This window comes from Cherax quadricarinatus, chromosome 69 (assembly GCF_038502225.1).
Source record: "Cherax quadricarinatus isolate ZL_2023a chromosome 69, ASM3850222v1, whole genome shotgun sequence".
In the NCBI taxonomy this organism is placed as follows: Eukaryota; Metazoa; Arthropoda; class Malacostraca; order Decapoda; family Parastacidae; genus Cherax; species Cherax quadricarinatus.
In genome coordinates, this window is record NC_091360.1 from 23,228,484 (window position 1) to 23,244,100 (window position 15,617).

At 50.9% G+C, this 15,617-nt stretch overlaps 1 protein-coding gene across 1 annotated transcript in view; it reads left to right on the forward strand.

Annotated features, from left to right (window-relative positions):
- Positions 1–15,617, forward strand: part of LOC128701885 (putative adhesion G protein-coupled receptor E4P) — a 245,023-nt gene that overhangs the window by 224,953 nt on the left and 4,453 nt on the right. Inside the window, exon 12 of the mRNA XM_070099874.1 lies at positions 10,658–10,820. Within this exon, the coding sequence (XP_069955975.1) occupies positions 10,658–10,820 (163 nt within the window). The remainder of the gene's footprint in view (positions 1–10,657; positions 10,821–15,617) is intronic.

A 15,617-nucleotide genomic window follows, 5' to 3' on the forward strand; every position in this document is an offset into this window, starting at 1 on the left:
TGTTCCACTGGTCCACTGTTCCACTCTCTCACTATTCCACTGTTCCACTATCCCACTGTTCCACTGTTCCACTCTCCCACTGTTCCACTGTTCCACTGTTCCACTGTTCCACTCTCCTACTGTTCCACTGTTCCACTGTTCCACTCTCCCACTCTCCCACTGTTCCACTTTCCCACTGTTCCACTGTTCCACTCTCCCATTGTTCCACTCTCTCAATGTTCCACTGTTCCACTGTTCCACTCTCCCATTGTTCCACTCTCTCAATGTTCCACTGTTCCTCTGTTCCACTCTCCCACTGTTCCACTGGTCCACTCTCTCACTGTTCCACTGGTCCACTGTTCCACTGGTCCACTGTTCTACTCTCCCACTGTTCCACTGTTCCACTCTCCCACTGTTCCTCTCTCCCACTGTTCCACTGCTCCACTTTCCCACTGTTCCACTCTTCCACTATTCCACTGTTCCACTCTCCCACTGTTCCACTTTCCCTCTGTTCCACTGTTAATCTCTCCCATTGTTCTACTCTCTTACTGTTCCACTGTTCCACTGTTCCACTCTCCCACTGTTCCACTGTTCCACTCTCCCACTGTTCCACTTTCCCACTATTCCACTGTTCCACTCTCCCACTCTCCCACTGTTCCACTTTCCCACTGTTCCACTCTCCCACTGTTCCACTGTTCCACTCTTCCACTGTTCCACTGTTCCACTCTCCCACTGTTCCACTGGTCCACTCTCCCACTGTTCCACTGGTCCACTGTTCTACTCTCCCACTGTTCCACTGTTCCACTCTCCCACTGTTCCACTCTCCCACTGTTCCACTGTTCCACTCTCCCACTGTTCCACTGTTCCACTCTCCCACTGTTCCACTGTTCCACTCTCCCACTGTTCCACTGTTCCACTCTCCCACTCTTCCACTCTTCCACTTTCCCTCTGTTCCACTGTTAGGCTCTCCCATTGTTCTACTCTCCCACTGTTCCACTGTTCCACTCTCCCACTGTTCCACTGTTCCACTCTCCCACTGTTCCACTGTTCCACTCTCCCACTGTTCCTCTCTCCCACTGTTCCACTGCTCCACTTTCCCACTGTTCCACTCCACTATCCCACTGTTCCACTGTTCCACTGTTCCACTCTCCCACTGTTCCACTGTTCCACTCTCCCACTCTCTCCACTGTTCCACTGTTCCACTGTCCCACTCTTCCACTGTTCCACTGTTCCACTCTCCCACTGTTCCACTTTCCCACTGTTCCACTGTTCCACTGTTCCACTCTCCCACTGTTCCACTGTTCCACTCTCCCACTGTTCCACCACTGTTCCACTGTTCCACTCTCCCACTGTTCCACTCTTCCACTGTTCCACTGTTCCACTCTCCCACTGTTCCACTGGTTCCACTCTCCCACTGTTCCACTGGTCCACTGTTCCACTCTCCCACTGTTACTCTCCCACTGTTCCACTGTTCCACTCTCTGTTCCACTGTTCCACTCTCCCACTGTTCCACTTCCACTGTTCCACTCCACTCCCACTGTTCCACTGTTCCACTGTTCCACTGTTCCACTCCCACTCCCACTGTTCCACTTTCCACTCTCCCACTGTTCCACTGTTCCACTCTCCCACTGTTCCACTGTTCCACTCTCCCACTGTTCCACTGTTCCACTCTCCCACTGTTCCACTGTTCCACTCTCCCACTCTTCCACTCTTCCACTTTCCCTCTGTTCCACTGTTAGGCTCTCCCATTGTTCTACTCTCCCACTGTTCCACTGTTCCACTCTCCCACTGTTCCACTGTTCCTCTCTCCCACTGTTCCACTGTTCCACTCTCCCACTGTTCCACTCTCCCACTGTTCCACTTTCCCACTGTTCCATTCTCCCACTTTTCCACTGTTCCACTGTTCCACTGTTCCACGCTCCTACTGTTCCACTCTCCCACTGTTCCACTCTCGCACTGTTCCACTGTTCCACTCTCCCACTGTTCCATTGTTCCACTCTCCCACTGTTCCACTCTCCCACTGTTCCACTGTTCCACTGTTCCACTCTCCAACTCCCCCACTGTTCCACTCTCCCACTTTTCCACTGTTCCACTGTTCCACTGTTCCACTCTCCCACTGTTCCACTTTCCCACTGTTCCACTCTCCCACTGTTCCACTGTTCCACTCTTCCACTGTTCCACTGTTCCACTCTCCCACTGTTCCACTGGTCCACTCTCCCACTGTTCCACTGGTCCACTGTTCTACTCTCCCACTGTTCCACTGTTCCACTCTCCCACTGTTCCACTCTCCCACTGTTCCACTGTTCCACTCTCCCACAGTTCCACTGTTCCACTCTCCCACTGCTCCACTGTTCCACTCTCCCACTGTTCCACTGTTCCACTCTCCCACTGTTCCACTGTTCCACTCTCCCACTCTTCCACTCTTCCACTTTCCCTCTGTTCCACTGTTAGGCTCTCCCATTGTTCTACTCTCCCACTGTTCCACTGTTCCACTCTCCCACTGTTCCACTGTTCCTCTCTCCCACTGTTCCACTGTTCCACTCTCCCACTGTTCCACTCTCCCACTGTTCCACTTTCCCACTGTTCCACTGTTCCACTGTTCCATTCTCCCACTTTTCCACTGTTCCACTGTTCCACTGTTCCACGCTCCCACTGTTCCACTCTCCCACTGTTCCACTCTCTCGCTGTTCCACTGTTCCACTGTTCTACTCTCCCACTGTTCCACTGTTCCTCTCTCCCACTGTTCCACTGTTCCTCTATTCCATTATTCCACTGTTCCACTCTCCCACTGTTTCACTGTTCCACTCTCCCACTGTTCCACTGTTCCACTCTCCCACTGTTCCACTGTTCCACTCTCCCACTGTTCCACTGTTCCACTGTTCCACTGTTCCACTCTCGCACTGTTCCACTGTTCCACTCTCGCACTGTTCCACTGTTCCACTGTTCCAATATTCCACTCTGCCACTGTTCCACTGTTCCACTGTTCCACTCTCCCACTGTTCCACTGTTCCACTGTTCCACTCTCCCACTGTTCTGTTGTTCCACTCTCCCACTGTTCCACTGTTCCACTCTCCCACTGTTCCACTGTTCCAATATTCCACTCTCCCACTGTTCCACTGTTCCACTGTTCCACTCTCCCACTGTTCCACTGTTCCACTCTCTCACTGTTCTGTTGTTCCACTCTGCCACTGTTCCACTGTTCCACTGTTCTACTCTCCCACTGTTCCACTGCTCCACTGTTCCACTGTTCAATTTTTCCACTCTCCCACTGTTCCACTGTTCCACTCTTCCAATCTTCCACTGTTTCCCTCTCCCACTGTTCCACTGGTCCACTGTTCCACTCTCTCACTGTTCCACTGTTCCACTCTCCCACTGTTCCACTGTTCCACTCTCCCACTGTTCCACTGTTCCACTCTCCCACTGTTCCACTGTTCCACTGTTCCACTCTCCCACTCTCCCACTGTTCCACTTTCCCACTGTTCCACTGTTCCACTCTCCCATTGTTCCACTGTTCCACTGTTCCACTCTCCCACTGTTCCACTGTTCCACTCTCCCACTGTTCCACTCTCCAACTGTTCCACTCTCCCACTGTTCAACTGTTCCACTGTTCCACTGTTCCACTCTCCTATTGTTCCACTCTCCCACTGTTCCACTGTCCTACTCTCCCACTGTTCCACTGTTCCACTCTTCCACTATTCCATTCTCCCACTGTTCCACTGTTCCACTCTCCCACTGTTCCACTGTTCCACTCTCCCAATGTTCCACTCTCCAACTGTTCCACTGTTCCACTGTTCAACTCTCTCACTGTTCCACTCTCCCACTGTTCCACTGTCTCACTCTCCCACTGTTCCACTGTTCCATCCTTCCACTGTTCCACTGTTCCACTCTCCCACTGTTCCACTCTTCCACTGTTCCACTGTTATATTGTTCCACTCTCACACTGTTCCACTGTTCCTCTCTCCCACTGTTCCACTGTTCCACTGTTCCACTCTCCCACTCTTCTACTGTTCCACTTTTCCACTTTTCCACTAATCCACTTTTCCACTGTTCCACTCTCCCACTGTTCCACTGTTCCACTGTTCCAGTCTCCCACTGTTCCACTGTTCAACTTTTCCACTGTTCCACTGTTCCACTCTCCCACTGTTCCACTGTTCAACTTTTCCACTGTTTCACTGCTCCACTCTCCCACTGTTCCACTGTTCCACTCTCCCACTGTTCCACTGTTCCACTCTCCCACTGTTCCACTGTTCCACTCTCCCACTGTTCCACTGTTCCACTCTCCCACTGTTCTACTGTTCCACTCTCCCTCTGTTCCACTGTTCCACTCTCCCACTTTTTCACTGTTCCACTCTCCCACTGTTCCACTGTTCCACTCTCGCACTGTTCCACTGTTCCACTCTCCCATTCTCACACTGTTCCACTTTTCCACTGTTTCACTGATCTACTGTTCCACTGTTCCACTCTCCCACTGTTCCACTGTTCCACTCTCCCACTGTTCCACTGTTCCACTGTTCCACTCTCCCACTGTTCCACTGTTCCACTGTTCTACTTTCCCACTGTTCCACTCTCCCACTGTTCCACTCTCTCGCTGTTCCACTGTTCCACTGTTCTACTCTCCCACTGTTCCTCTCTCCCACTGTTCCACTGTTCCTCTATTCCATTATTCCACTGTTCCACTCTCCCTCTGTTCCACTGTTCCACTCTCCCACTGTTCCACTGTTCCACTCTCACACTGTTCCACTTTTCCACTCTCCCACTGTTCCACTGTTCCGCTGTTCCACTCTCGCACTGTTCCACTGTTCCAATATTCCACTCTGCCACTGTTCCACTGTTCCACTGTTCCACTCTCCCACTGTTCCACTGTTCCACTGTTCCACTCTCCCACTGTTCTGTTGTTCCACTCTCCCACTGTTCCACTGTTCCACTCTCCCACTGTTCCACTGTTCCAATATTCCACTCTCCCACTGTTCCACTGTTCCACTGTTCCACTCTCCCACTGTTCCACTGTTCCACTCTCTCACTGTTCTGTTGTTCCACTCTCCCACTGTTCCACTATTCCACTGTTCTACTCTCCCACTGTTCCACTGCTCCACTGTTCCACTGTTCAATTTTTCCACTCTCCCACTGTTCTGCTGTTCCACTCTTCCAATCTTCCACTGTTTCCCTCTCCCACTGTTCCACTGGTCCACTGTTCCACTCTCTCACTATTCCACTGTTCCACTCTCCCACTGTTCCACTGTTCCACTCTCCCACTGTTCCACTGTTCCACTGTTCCACTCTCCTACTGTTCCACTGTTCCACTGTTCCACTCTCCCACTCTCCCACTGTTCCACTTTCCCACTGTTCCACTGTTCCACTCTCCCATTGTTCCACTCTCTCAATGTTCCACTGTTCCACTGTTCCACTCTCCCATTGTTCCACTCTCTCAATGTTCCACTGTTCCTCTGTTCCACTCTCCCACTGTTCCACTGGTCCACTCTCTCACTGTTCCACTGGTCCACTGTTCCACTGGTCCACTGTTCTACTCTCCCACTGTTCCACTGTTCCACTCTCCCACTGTTCCTCTCTCCCACTGTTCCACTGTTCCACTTTCCCACTGTTCCACTCTTCCACTGTTCCACTGTTCCACTCTCCCACTGTTCCACTTTCCCTCTGTTCCACTGTTAATCTCTCCCATTGTTCTACTCTCTTACTGTTCCACTGTTCCACTGTTCCACTCTCCCACTGTTCCACTCTCCCACTATTCCACTGTTCCACTCTCCCACTCTCCCACTGTTCCACTTTCCCACTGTTCCACTCTCCCACCGTTCCACTGTTCCACTCTTCCACTGTTCCACTGTTCCACTGTTCCACTCTCCCACTGTTCCACTGGTCCACTCTCCCACTGTTCCACTGGTCCACTGTTCTACTCTCCCACTGTTCCACTGTTCCACTCTCCCACTGTTCCACTCTCCCACTGTTCCACTGTTCCACTCTCCCACTGTTCCACTGTTCCACTCTCCCACTGTTCCACTGTTCCACTCTCCCACTGTTCCACTGTTCCACTCTCCCACTCTTCCACTCTTCCACTTTCCCTCTGTTCCACTGTTAGGCTCTCCCATTGTTCTACTCTCCCACTGTTCCACTGTTCCACTCTCCCACTGTTCCACTGTTCCTCTCTCTCACTGTTCCACTGTTCCACTCTCCCACTGTTCCACTCTCCCACTGTTCCACTTTCCCACTGTTCCACTGTTCCATTCTCCCACTTTTCCACTGTTCCACTGTTCCACTGTTCCACGCTCCCACTGTTCCACTCTCCCACTGTTCCACTCTCCCACTGTTCCACTGTTCCACTGTTCCACTCTCCCATTGTTCCACTCTCCCACTGTTCCACTGTTCCACTCTCGCACTGTTCCACTGTTCCACTCTCCCACTGTTCCATTGTTCCACTCTCCCTCTGTTCCACTCTCCCACTGTTCCACTGTTCCACTGTTCCACTCTCCAACTCCCCCACTGTTCCACTCTCCCACTTTTCCACTGTTCCACTGTTCCACTGTTCCACTCTCCCACTGTTCCACTTTCCCACTGTTCCACTCTCCCACTGTTCCACTGTTCCACTCTTCCACTGTTCCACTGTTCCACTCTCCCACTGTTCCACTGGTCCACTCTCCCACTGTTCCACTGGTCCACTGTTCTACTCTCCCACTGTTCCACTGTTCCACTCTCCCACTGTTCCACTCTCCCACTGTTCCACTGTTCCACTCTCCCACTGTTCCACTGTTCCACTCTCCCACTGCTCCACTGTTCCACTCTCCCACTGTTCCACTGTTCCACTCTCCCACTCTTCCACTCTTCCACTTTCCCTCTGTTCCACTGTTAGGCTCTCCCATTGTTCTACTCTCCCACTGTTCCACTGTTCCACTCTCCCACTGTTCCACTGTTCCTCTCTCCCACTGTTCCACTGTTCCACTCTCCCACTGTTCCACTCTCCCACTGTTCCACTTTCCCACTGTTCCACTGTTCCACTGTTCCATTCTCCCACTTTTCCACTGTTCCACTGTTCCACTGTTCCACGCTCCCACTGTTCCACTCTCCCACTGTTCCACTCTCCCACTGTTCCACTGTTCCACTGTTCCACTCTCCCATTGTTCCACTCTCCCACTGTTCCACTGTTCCACTCTCGCACTGTTCCACTGTTCCACTCTCCCACTGTTCCATTGTTCCACTCTCCCACTGTTCCACTCTCCCACTGTTCCACTGTTCCACTGTTCCACTCTCCAACTCTCCCACTGTTCCACTCTCCCACTTTTCCACTGTTCCACTGTTCCACTCTCCCACTGTTCCACTCTCTCATTGTTTCACTGTTCCACTCTCCCACTGTTCCACTCCTCCACTGTTCCGCTGTTCCATTCTCCCACTGTTCCACTGTTCCACTCTCCCACTGTTCCACTGTTCCACTCTTCCACTGTTCCACTGTACCACTCTCCCACTGTTCCACTTTCCCACTGTTCCACTCTCCCACTGTTCCACTGTTCCACTGTTCCACTCTCCCACTGTTCCACTGTTCCACTCTCCCACTGTTCCACTGTTCCACTCTCCCACTGTTCCACTCTTCCACAGTTCCGTTGTGGCATTCTACCACTGTTCCTCTGTTCCACTGTTCCATTCTCCCACTGTTTCACTCCCACTGTTCCACTGTTTCACTCCCACTGTTCCACTCTCCCACTGTTCCACTGTTCTACTCTCCCACTTTTCCACTGTTCCACTCTCCCACTGTTCCACTCTCCCACTGTTCCACTGTTCCACTCTCCCACTGTTCCACTGTTCCACTCTCCCACTGTTCCACTGTTCCACTCTCCCACTGTTCCACTGTTCCACTCTCCCACTGTTCCACTGTTCCACTCTCCCACTCTTCCACTCTTCCACTTTCCCTCTGTTCCACTGTTAGGCTCTCCCATTGTTCTACTCTCCCACTGTTGCACTGTTCCACTCTCCCACTGTTCCACTGTTCCTCTCTCCCACTGTTCCACTGTTCCACTCTCCCACTGTTCCACTCTCCCACTGTTCCACTTTCTTACTGTTCCACTGTTCCATTCTCCCACTTTTCCACTGTTCCACTGTTCCACTGTTCCACGCTCCCACTGTTCCACTCTCCCACTGTTCCACTCTCCCACTGTTCCACTGTTCCACTGTTCCACTCTCCCATTGTTCCACTCTCCCACTGTTCCACTGTTCCACTCTCGCACTGTTCCACTGTTCCACTCTCCCACTGTTCCATTGTTCCACTCTCCCACTGTTCCACTCTCCCACTGTTCCACTGTTCCACTGTTCCACTCTCCAACTCCCCCACTGTTCCACTCTCCCACTGTTCCACTCTCCAACTCCCCCACTGTTCCACTCTCCCACTTTTCCACTCTCCCACTGTTCCACTGTTCCTCTCTTCCACTGTTCCACTGTTCCACTCTCCCACTGTTCCACTGGTCCACTCTCCCACTGTTCCACTGGTCCACTGTTCTACTCTCCCACTGTTCCACTGTTCCACTCTCCCACTGTTCCACTCTCCCACTGTTCCACTGTTCCACTCTCCCACTGTTCCACTGTTCCACTCTCCCACTGCTCCACTGTTCCACTCTCCCACTGTTCCACTGTTCTACTCTCCCACTGTTCCACTGTTCCACTCTCCCACTCTTCCACTCTTCCACTTTCCCTCTGTTCCACTGTTAGGCTCTCCCATTGTTCTACTCTCCCACTGTTCCACTGTTCCACTCTCCCACTGTTCCACTGTTCCTCTCTCCCACTGTTCCACTGTTCCACTCTCCCACTGTTCCACTCTCCCACTGTTCCACTTTCCCACTGTTCCACTGTTCCATTCTCCCACTTTTCCACTGTTCCACTGTTCCACTGTTCCACGCTCCCACTGTTCCACTCTCCCACTGTTCCACTCTCCCACTGTTCCACTCTTCCACTGTTCCACTCTCCCATTGTTCCACTCTCCCACTGTTCCACTGTTCCACTCTCGCACTGTTCCACTGTTCCACTCTCCCACTGTTCCATTGTTCCACTCTCCCACTGTTCCACTCTCCCACTGTTCCACTGTTCCACTGTTCCACTCTCCAACTCTCCCACTGTTCCACTCTCCCACTTTTCCACTGTTCCACTGTTCCACTCTCCCACTGTTCCACTCTCTCATTGTTTCACTGTTCCACTCTCCCACTGTTCCACTCTCCCACTGTTCCACTCCTCCACTGTTCCGCTGTTCCATTCTCCCACTGTTCCACTGTTCCACTCTCCCACTGTTCCACTGTTCCACTCTTCCACTGTTCCACTGTACCACTCTCCCACTGTTCCACTTTCCCACTGTTCCACTCTCCCACTGTTCCACTGTTCCACTGTTCCACTCTCCCACTGTTCCACTGTTCCACTCTCCCACTGTTCCACTGTTCCACTCTCCCACTGTTCCACTCTTCCACAGTTCCGTTGTGGCATTCTACCACTGTTCCTCTGTTCCACTGTTCCATTCTCCCACTGTTTCACTCCCACTGTTCCACTGTTTCACTCCCACTGTTCCACTCTCCCACTGTTCCACTGTTCTACTCTCCCACTGTTCCACTGTTCCACTGTTGCACTGTTCCACTCTCCCACCGTTCCACTGTTCCACTCTCCTACTGTTCCACTGTTCCACTCTCCCACTGTTCCACTGGTCCACTCTCCCACTGTTTCACTGTTCCACTGTTCCACTCTGCCACTGTTCCACTGTTCACTCTCCCACTGTTCCACTGTTCCACTCTGCCACTGTTCCATTGTTCCACTCTCCCACTGTTTCACTGTTCCACTGTTCCACTCTGCCACTGTTCCGCTGTTCCACTCTCCCACTGTTCCTCTGTTTCACTCTCCCACTGTTCCACTGTTCCACTTTCCCACTGTTCCACTCTCCCACTGTTCCACTGTTCCTCTGTTCCACTGTTCCACTCTCCCACTGTTCCACTGTTCCTCTGTTCCACTGTTCCACTCTGTCACTGTTCCACTGTTCCACTCTCCCACTGTTCCACTGTTCCACTGTTCCACTCTCCCACTGTTCCACTGTTCCACTCTCCCACTGTTCCACTGTTCCTCTGTTCCACTGTTCCACTCTGTCACTGTTCCACTGTTCCACTCTCCCACTGTTCCAGTTTCACTCTCCCACTGTTCCACTGTTCCACTCTCCCACTGTTCCACTGTTCCACTCTCCCACTGTTCCACCGGCCCACAAACAAAACATCAGACATAAATTAATCATTGCTTCCTCCTTCTAGAGTACAAGAAATAAAACATTTAACTAACACAGTTTTCTCATTCACTAACAAAATAGACATAATGTTTCGTAAATGAGTAACCAATAAGTGATGAGAAACTTAGAGACCAAACTGTGGTTTCTGTCTTCACAGGGAAGACCACACACACACACACACACACACACATGCACACACTCACACACACACACACACACACACACACACACACACACACACACACACACACACACACGCGCGCGATCAGTGAAAAGGTGGGACCAGGAGCTGAGTCTCGACCCTTGCAACCACAATTATGTGAGTACAATTATGTGAGTACACAGTGTTTTCTCACCCAATGTAATATACACTATGTATGATAATTACACTTATGTGTACCTCTGCCTAAATGTACTTATTATCTCAACCAGGTAAATGTAGTGAGCTATATATGCGCCATTAAAGTGACGTGTGGGAAGCAACCTCAGATTGGTGGTGATCATCAGAGTCCAACAGTCAGACTGAAGATCTCCATCTCTCTGTTCTTCATCCTGGGCCTCACCTGGATCCCTGGCTTCTTCTACATTGATCAAGGTTCTTATTGTTACTTTCATTACTGATACACTTCAGTCTTCTTCCTTTCGTCAGAAATGTGATGTAGTAATCATATTATTTATTGATCTTATTTTGAAAGATATATCTACAATGGAGGATCTAAATCACACTTCCCTGGAAACTCAAGAGAGCGTGTTTGTAGCTCCTGGACCAGTGTTGTGTCAGACGCAAATGACAGGCCAATAGGGAACACCATAAGGCAGCTCAGGAAGGAGAAACGAGTGGTGGTAATAGTGGTGATAGTAGTAGTAATAGTAACAGTAGTTGTAGTAGTGGCACTAATAATAATCTGTATTTCTACACGTGCATGTACAAGGTATGGGTACTGACTCAGGCTGGCCAGTACTAGTGAAGCACTGCAGGAGGGGTACTGACTCAGGCTGGCCAGTACTAGTGAAGCACTGCAGGAGGGGTACTGACTCAGGCTGGCCAGTACTAGTGAAGCACTGCAGGATGGATACTGACTCAGGCTGGCCAGTACTAGTGAAGCACTGCAGGAGGGGTAGTTACTCAGGCTGGCCAGTACTAGTGAAGCACTGCAGGAAGGGTACTGACTCAGGCTGGTTAGTACTAGTGAAGCACTGCAGGAGGGGTACTGACCCAGGCTGGCCAGTACTAGTGAAGCACTGCAGGAGGGATACTGACCCAGGCTGGTCAGTAATAGTAAAGCACTGCAGGAGGGGTAGTTACTCAGGCTGGCCAGTACTAGTGAAGCACTCCAGGAAGGGTACTGACTCAGGCTGGTTAGTACTAGTGAAGCACTGCAGGAGGGGTACTGACCCAGGTTGGCCAGTACTAGTGAAGCACTGCAGGAGGGATACTGACCCAGGCTGGTTAGTAATAGTGAAGCACTGCAGGAGGGGTAGTTACTCAGGCTGGCCAGTACTAGTGAAGCACTGCAGGAGGGGCACTGACCCAGGCTGGTCAGTAATAGTGAAGCACTGCAGGAGGGATACTGACCCAGGCTGGTCAGTAATAGTAAAGCACTGCAGGAGGGGTAGTTACTCAGGCTGGCCAGTACTAGTGAAGCACTCCAGGAAGGGTACTGACTCAGGCTGGTTAGTACTAGTGAAGCACTGCAGGAGGGGTACTGACCCAGGTTGGCCAGTACTAGTGAAGCACTGCAGGAGGGGTACTGACCCAGGCTGGTTAGTAATAGTGAAGCACTGCAGGAGGGGTAGTTACTCAGGCTGGCCAGTACTAGTGAAGAACTGCAGGAGGGGCACTGACCCAGGCTGGTCAGTAATAGTGAAGCACTGCAGGAGGGATACTGACTGTTGAGAAATTTTCTCCAGGAGGGGGGTATCAGCCCCCTTCAGCCTCCTTCAGCCCCTTCAGCCCCTTTCAGCCCTGAGGGGCCTAGCCCTCTCAGAAGGGGCAAATATCTTGTTTACTGCTACAGCAAGTAATTGATCCCAGATGCAGTACCAGTATACTGCCTGTGGTCAAGCGACCGCCGCTCCGTGCGGTCCAGTGTTGCAGAGTGTATTTTAATAAGAGACAGTATATCTCTTACCTTAGCAGGACAATTAAGGAAAACCCTGCTCCCACTTTATTACCATAGTAAAGATAGTGGACATTGTTGTCTATGCTTAAGACAGCAAGAATCAAACATTCTGCTTTGCTTCATCGAGGAAGTGGCAAGGAAGCAAAAGTACTAGGTCAGCTTTTCCTTTGTGCTAGGGGAGTAACGGCGTGGGGTGCTGTGGATCTTCAGATTACTTTTGACTCTACTGAGAGTGACACTGATGCCAGGATAACCAACAAAGAACGATCTGTGCGTTAGTGTGAACAAAGTGTCTCACAAAACACAATAAACACTTACAGAGAAGTGTGATCAGCTTCTTTATTGATAAGATTGTGAACATTAAAGACAAATCTTGTGGAACATATTGTACCAGTGTGCGTATTCCTAGACTATGGAAGATGTGGACATCCAAGGACACTTCAGCTTCTATCAAGTCACCGACACCTGTCGAAGGTGTGAAGAACACCATAGCTCATGCTACAAGAGTAAGGTAGGTTACAAATTTCTTGTAGAACGGGGGACTGTGCAGTTCTTGAGTCGCAAGAAGTTTGTAATCAACCTATAGTCGGCAGATAGGAGCGGACTTTTGAGTCCACACAAGTAAGTTTGTCAGCCATCAGTGAATGAAATATGCTGACATAACACCCCCTAGGGGTAATTTATAATCTTACAAATTATAACTCATTACAGCCCATTGAGAGATGATCATGACAACAATTCAAGACCTCGTCTGCAGGGGCGGCTGTGTAGATGATTTGCTGTCTTTTTATCAGCTAAGTGTTCCCTATATTTAAATTTAAAATTAAGCTTAACTGGTAATCCCATTTCTCAACACTGACCCAGGCTGGCCAGTACTAGTGAAGCACTGCAGGAGGGGTACTAACCCTGGCTGGCCAGTACTAGTGAAGCACTGCAGGAGGGGTACTGACCCAGGCTGGCCAGTACTAGTGAAGTACTGCAGGAGGGGTACTGACACAGGCTGGCCAGTACTAGTGAAGCACTGCAGGAGGGGTACTGACCCTGGCTGGCCAGTACTAGTGAAGCACTGCAGGATGGGTACTGACCCAGGCTGGCCAGTACTAGTGAAGCACTGCAGGAGGGGTACTGACCCTGGCTGGCCAGTACTAGTGAAGCACTGCAGGAGGGGTACTGACCCAGGCTGGCCAGTACTAGTGAAGCACTGCAGGAGGGGTACTGACCCAGGCTGGCCAGTACTAGTGAAGCACTGCAGGAGGGGTACTGACCCAGGCTGGCCAGTACTAGTGAAGCACTGCAGAAGGGGTACTGACCCAGGCTGGCCAGTACTAGTGAAGCACTGCAGGAGGGGTACTGACCCAGGCTGGCCAGTACTAGTGAAGCACTGCAGGAGGGGTACTGACCCAGGCTGGCCAGTACTAGTGAAGCACTGCAGGAGGGGTACTGACCCAGGCTGGCCAGTACTAGTGAAGCACTGCAGGAGGGATACTGACCCAGGCTGGCCAGTACTAGTGAAGCACTGCAGGAGGGGTACTGACCCAGGCTGGCCAGTACTAGTGAAGCACTGCAGGAGGGGTACTGACCCAGGCTGGCCAGTACTAGTGAAGCACTGCAGAAGGGGTACTGACCCAGGCTGGCCAGTACTAGTGAAGCACTGCAGGAGGGGTACTGACCCAGGCTGGCCAGTACTAGTGAAGCACTGCAGGAGGGGTACTGACCCAGGCTGGCCAGTACTAGTGAAGCACTGCAGGAGGGGTACTGACCCAGGCTGGCCAGTACTAGTGAAGCACTGCAGGAGGGGTACTGACCCAGGCTGGCCAGTACTAGTGAAGCACTGCAGGAGGGGTACTGACCCAGGCTGGCCAGTACTAGTGAAGCACTGCAGGAGGGGTACTGACCCAGGCTGGCCAGTACTAGTGAAGCACTGCAGGAGGGGTACTGACCCAGGCTGGCCAGTACTAGTGAAGCACTGCAGGAGGGGTACTGACCCAGGCTGGCCAGTACTAGTGAAGCACTGCAGGAGGGGTACTGACCCAGGCTGGCCAGTACTAGTGAAGCACTGCAGGAGGGGTACTGACCCAGGCTGGCCAGTACTAGTGAAGCACTGCAGGAGGGGTACTGACCCAGGCTGGCCAGTACTAGTGAAGCACTGCAGGAGGGGTACTGACCCAGGCTGGTTCGTAGTAGTGATATGATAATGAAATTAAATTGCACCTCCAGACGATGGTGATCAAACTGACTCAACATTCTCTCTCGTATTTGATTGATTTAACAAGTTATCTTTTTATGTAAAATACCGATTGAACTAGACATTCTTCAGTCAACAACAATGAACTATACATCGTTATTATTACTGTGAATGTTAATATCTGGTTGTCATGGCAACAACAGCATAGATGTTTGTAAAGCGTTAAATTGACATGGATGTACATTTCTTGATGATAATAACACAGTAAACTAACTAGAAGAAATTTGGTCACTGTCGTGTTCGTTATCCTCACATCTGACAGACAGAGACGTAAGCCACAGCACCGTGTCTTCTTCTGTGGATGACACCTGAATTTGCATGACGGTGTCATCCATCGAAGACACTGCAAGACTCCAGGCAGACATCAAGCAAATCTTTAAATGGTTTGCAAAAACCAATATGTTGTTCAGTGGAAAGAAATTTCAGGACAAATTCCAACTACACAACAGAGCGAAAAACTATTGTGAAAGACCTGGGAGTAATAATGTCAGAGGACCTCACTTTCAAGGATCACGACAATCTTTCTATTACATCTGCTAAGAAAATGGCAGGATGGGTAAAGAGAACGTTCAAAGCTAGGGATGTCAAGCTCATGATTCTTCCCTTCAAATTGGTTGTTGTCTCTAGGCCGGAGTACTGCTGTACACTAATGGCCCCTTACAAGGCAGGTGAAATTGCAGATCAAGAGGATGTACAGAGAACTTTCGTGGCACACATAAGTACGATAAAGCACCTAAACTACTGCGAACGGTTGAAATCCCTTGATCTGTATTCCCTGGAACGCAGGCGAGAGAGATACATGATAATATACACATGGAAAATCCTAGAGAGACTAGTACCAAACCTGCACACGAAAATCACTCCCTATGAAAGCAAAAGACTCGGCAGGAGATGCAGTATCCCTCCAATGAAAAGCAGGGGTGCCACGAGTACACTGAGAGACAACATATTAAGTGTCAGGGGCCCAAGACTGTACAATTGCCTCCCAGCATACATAAGGGGGATTACCAATAGACCCCTGGCT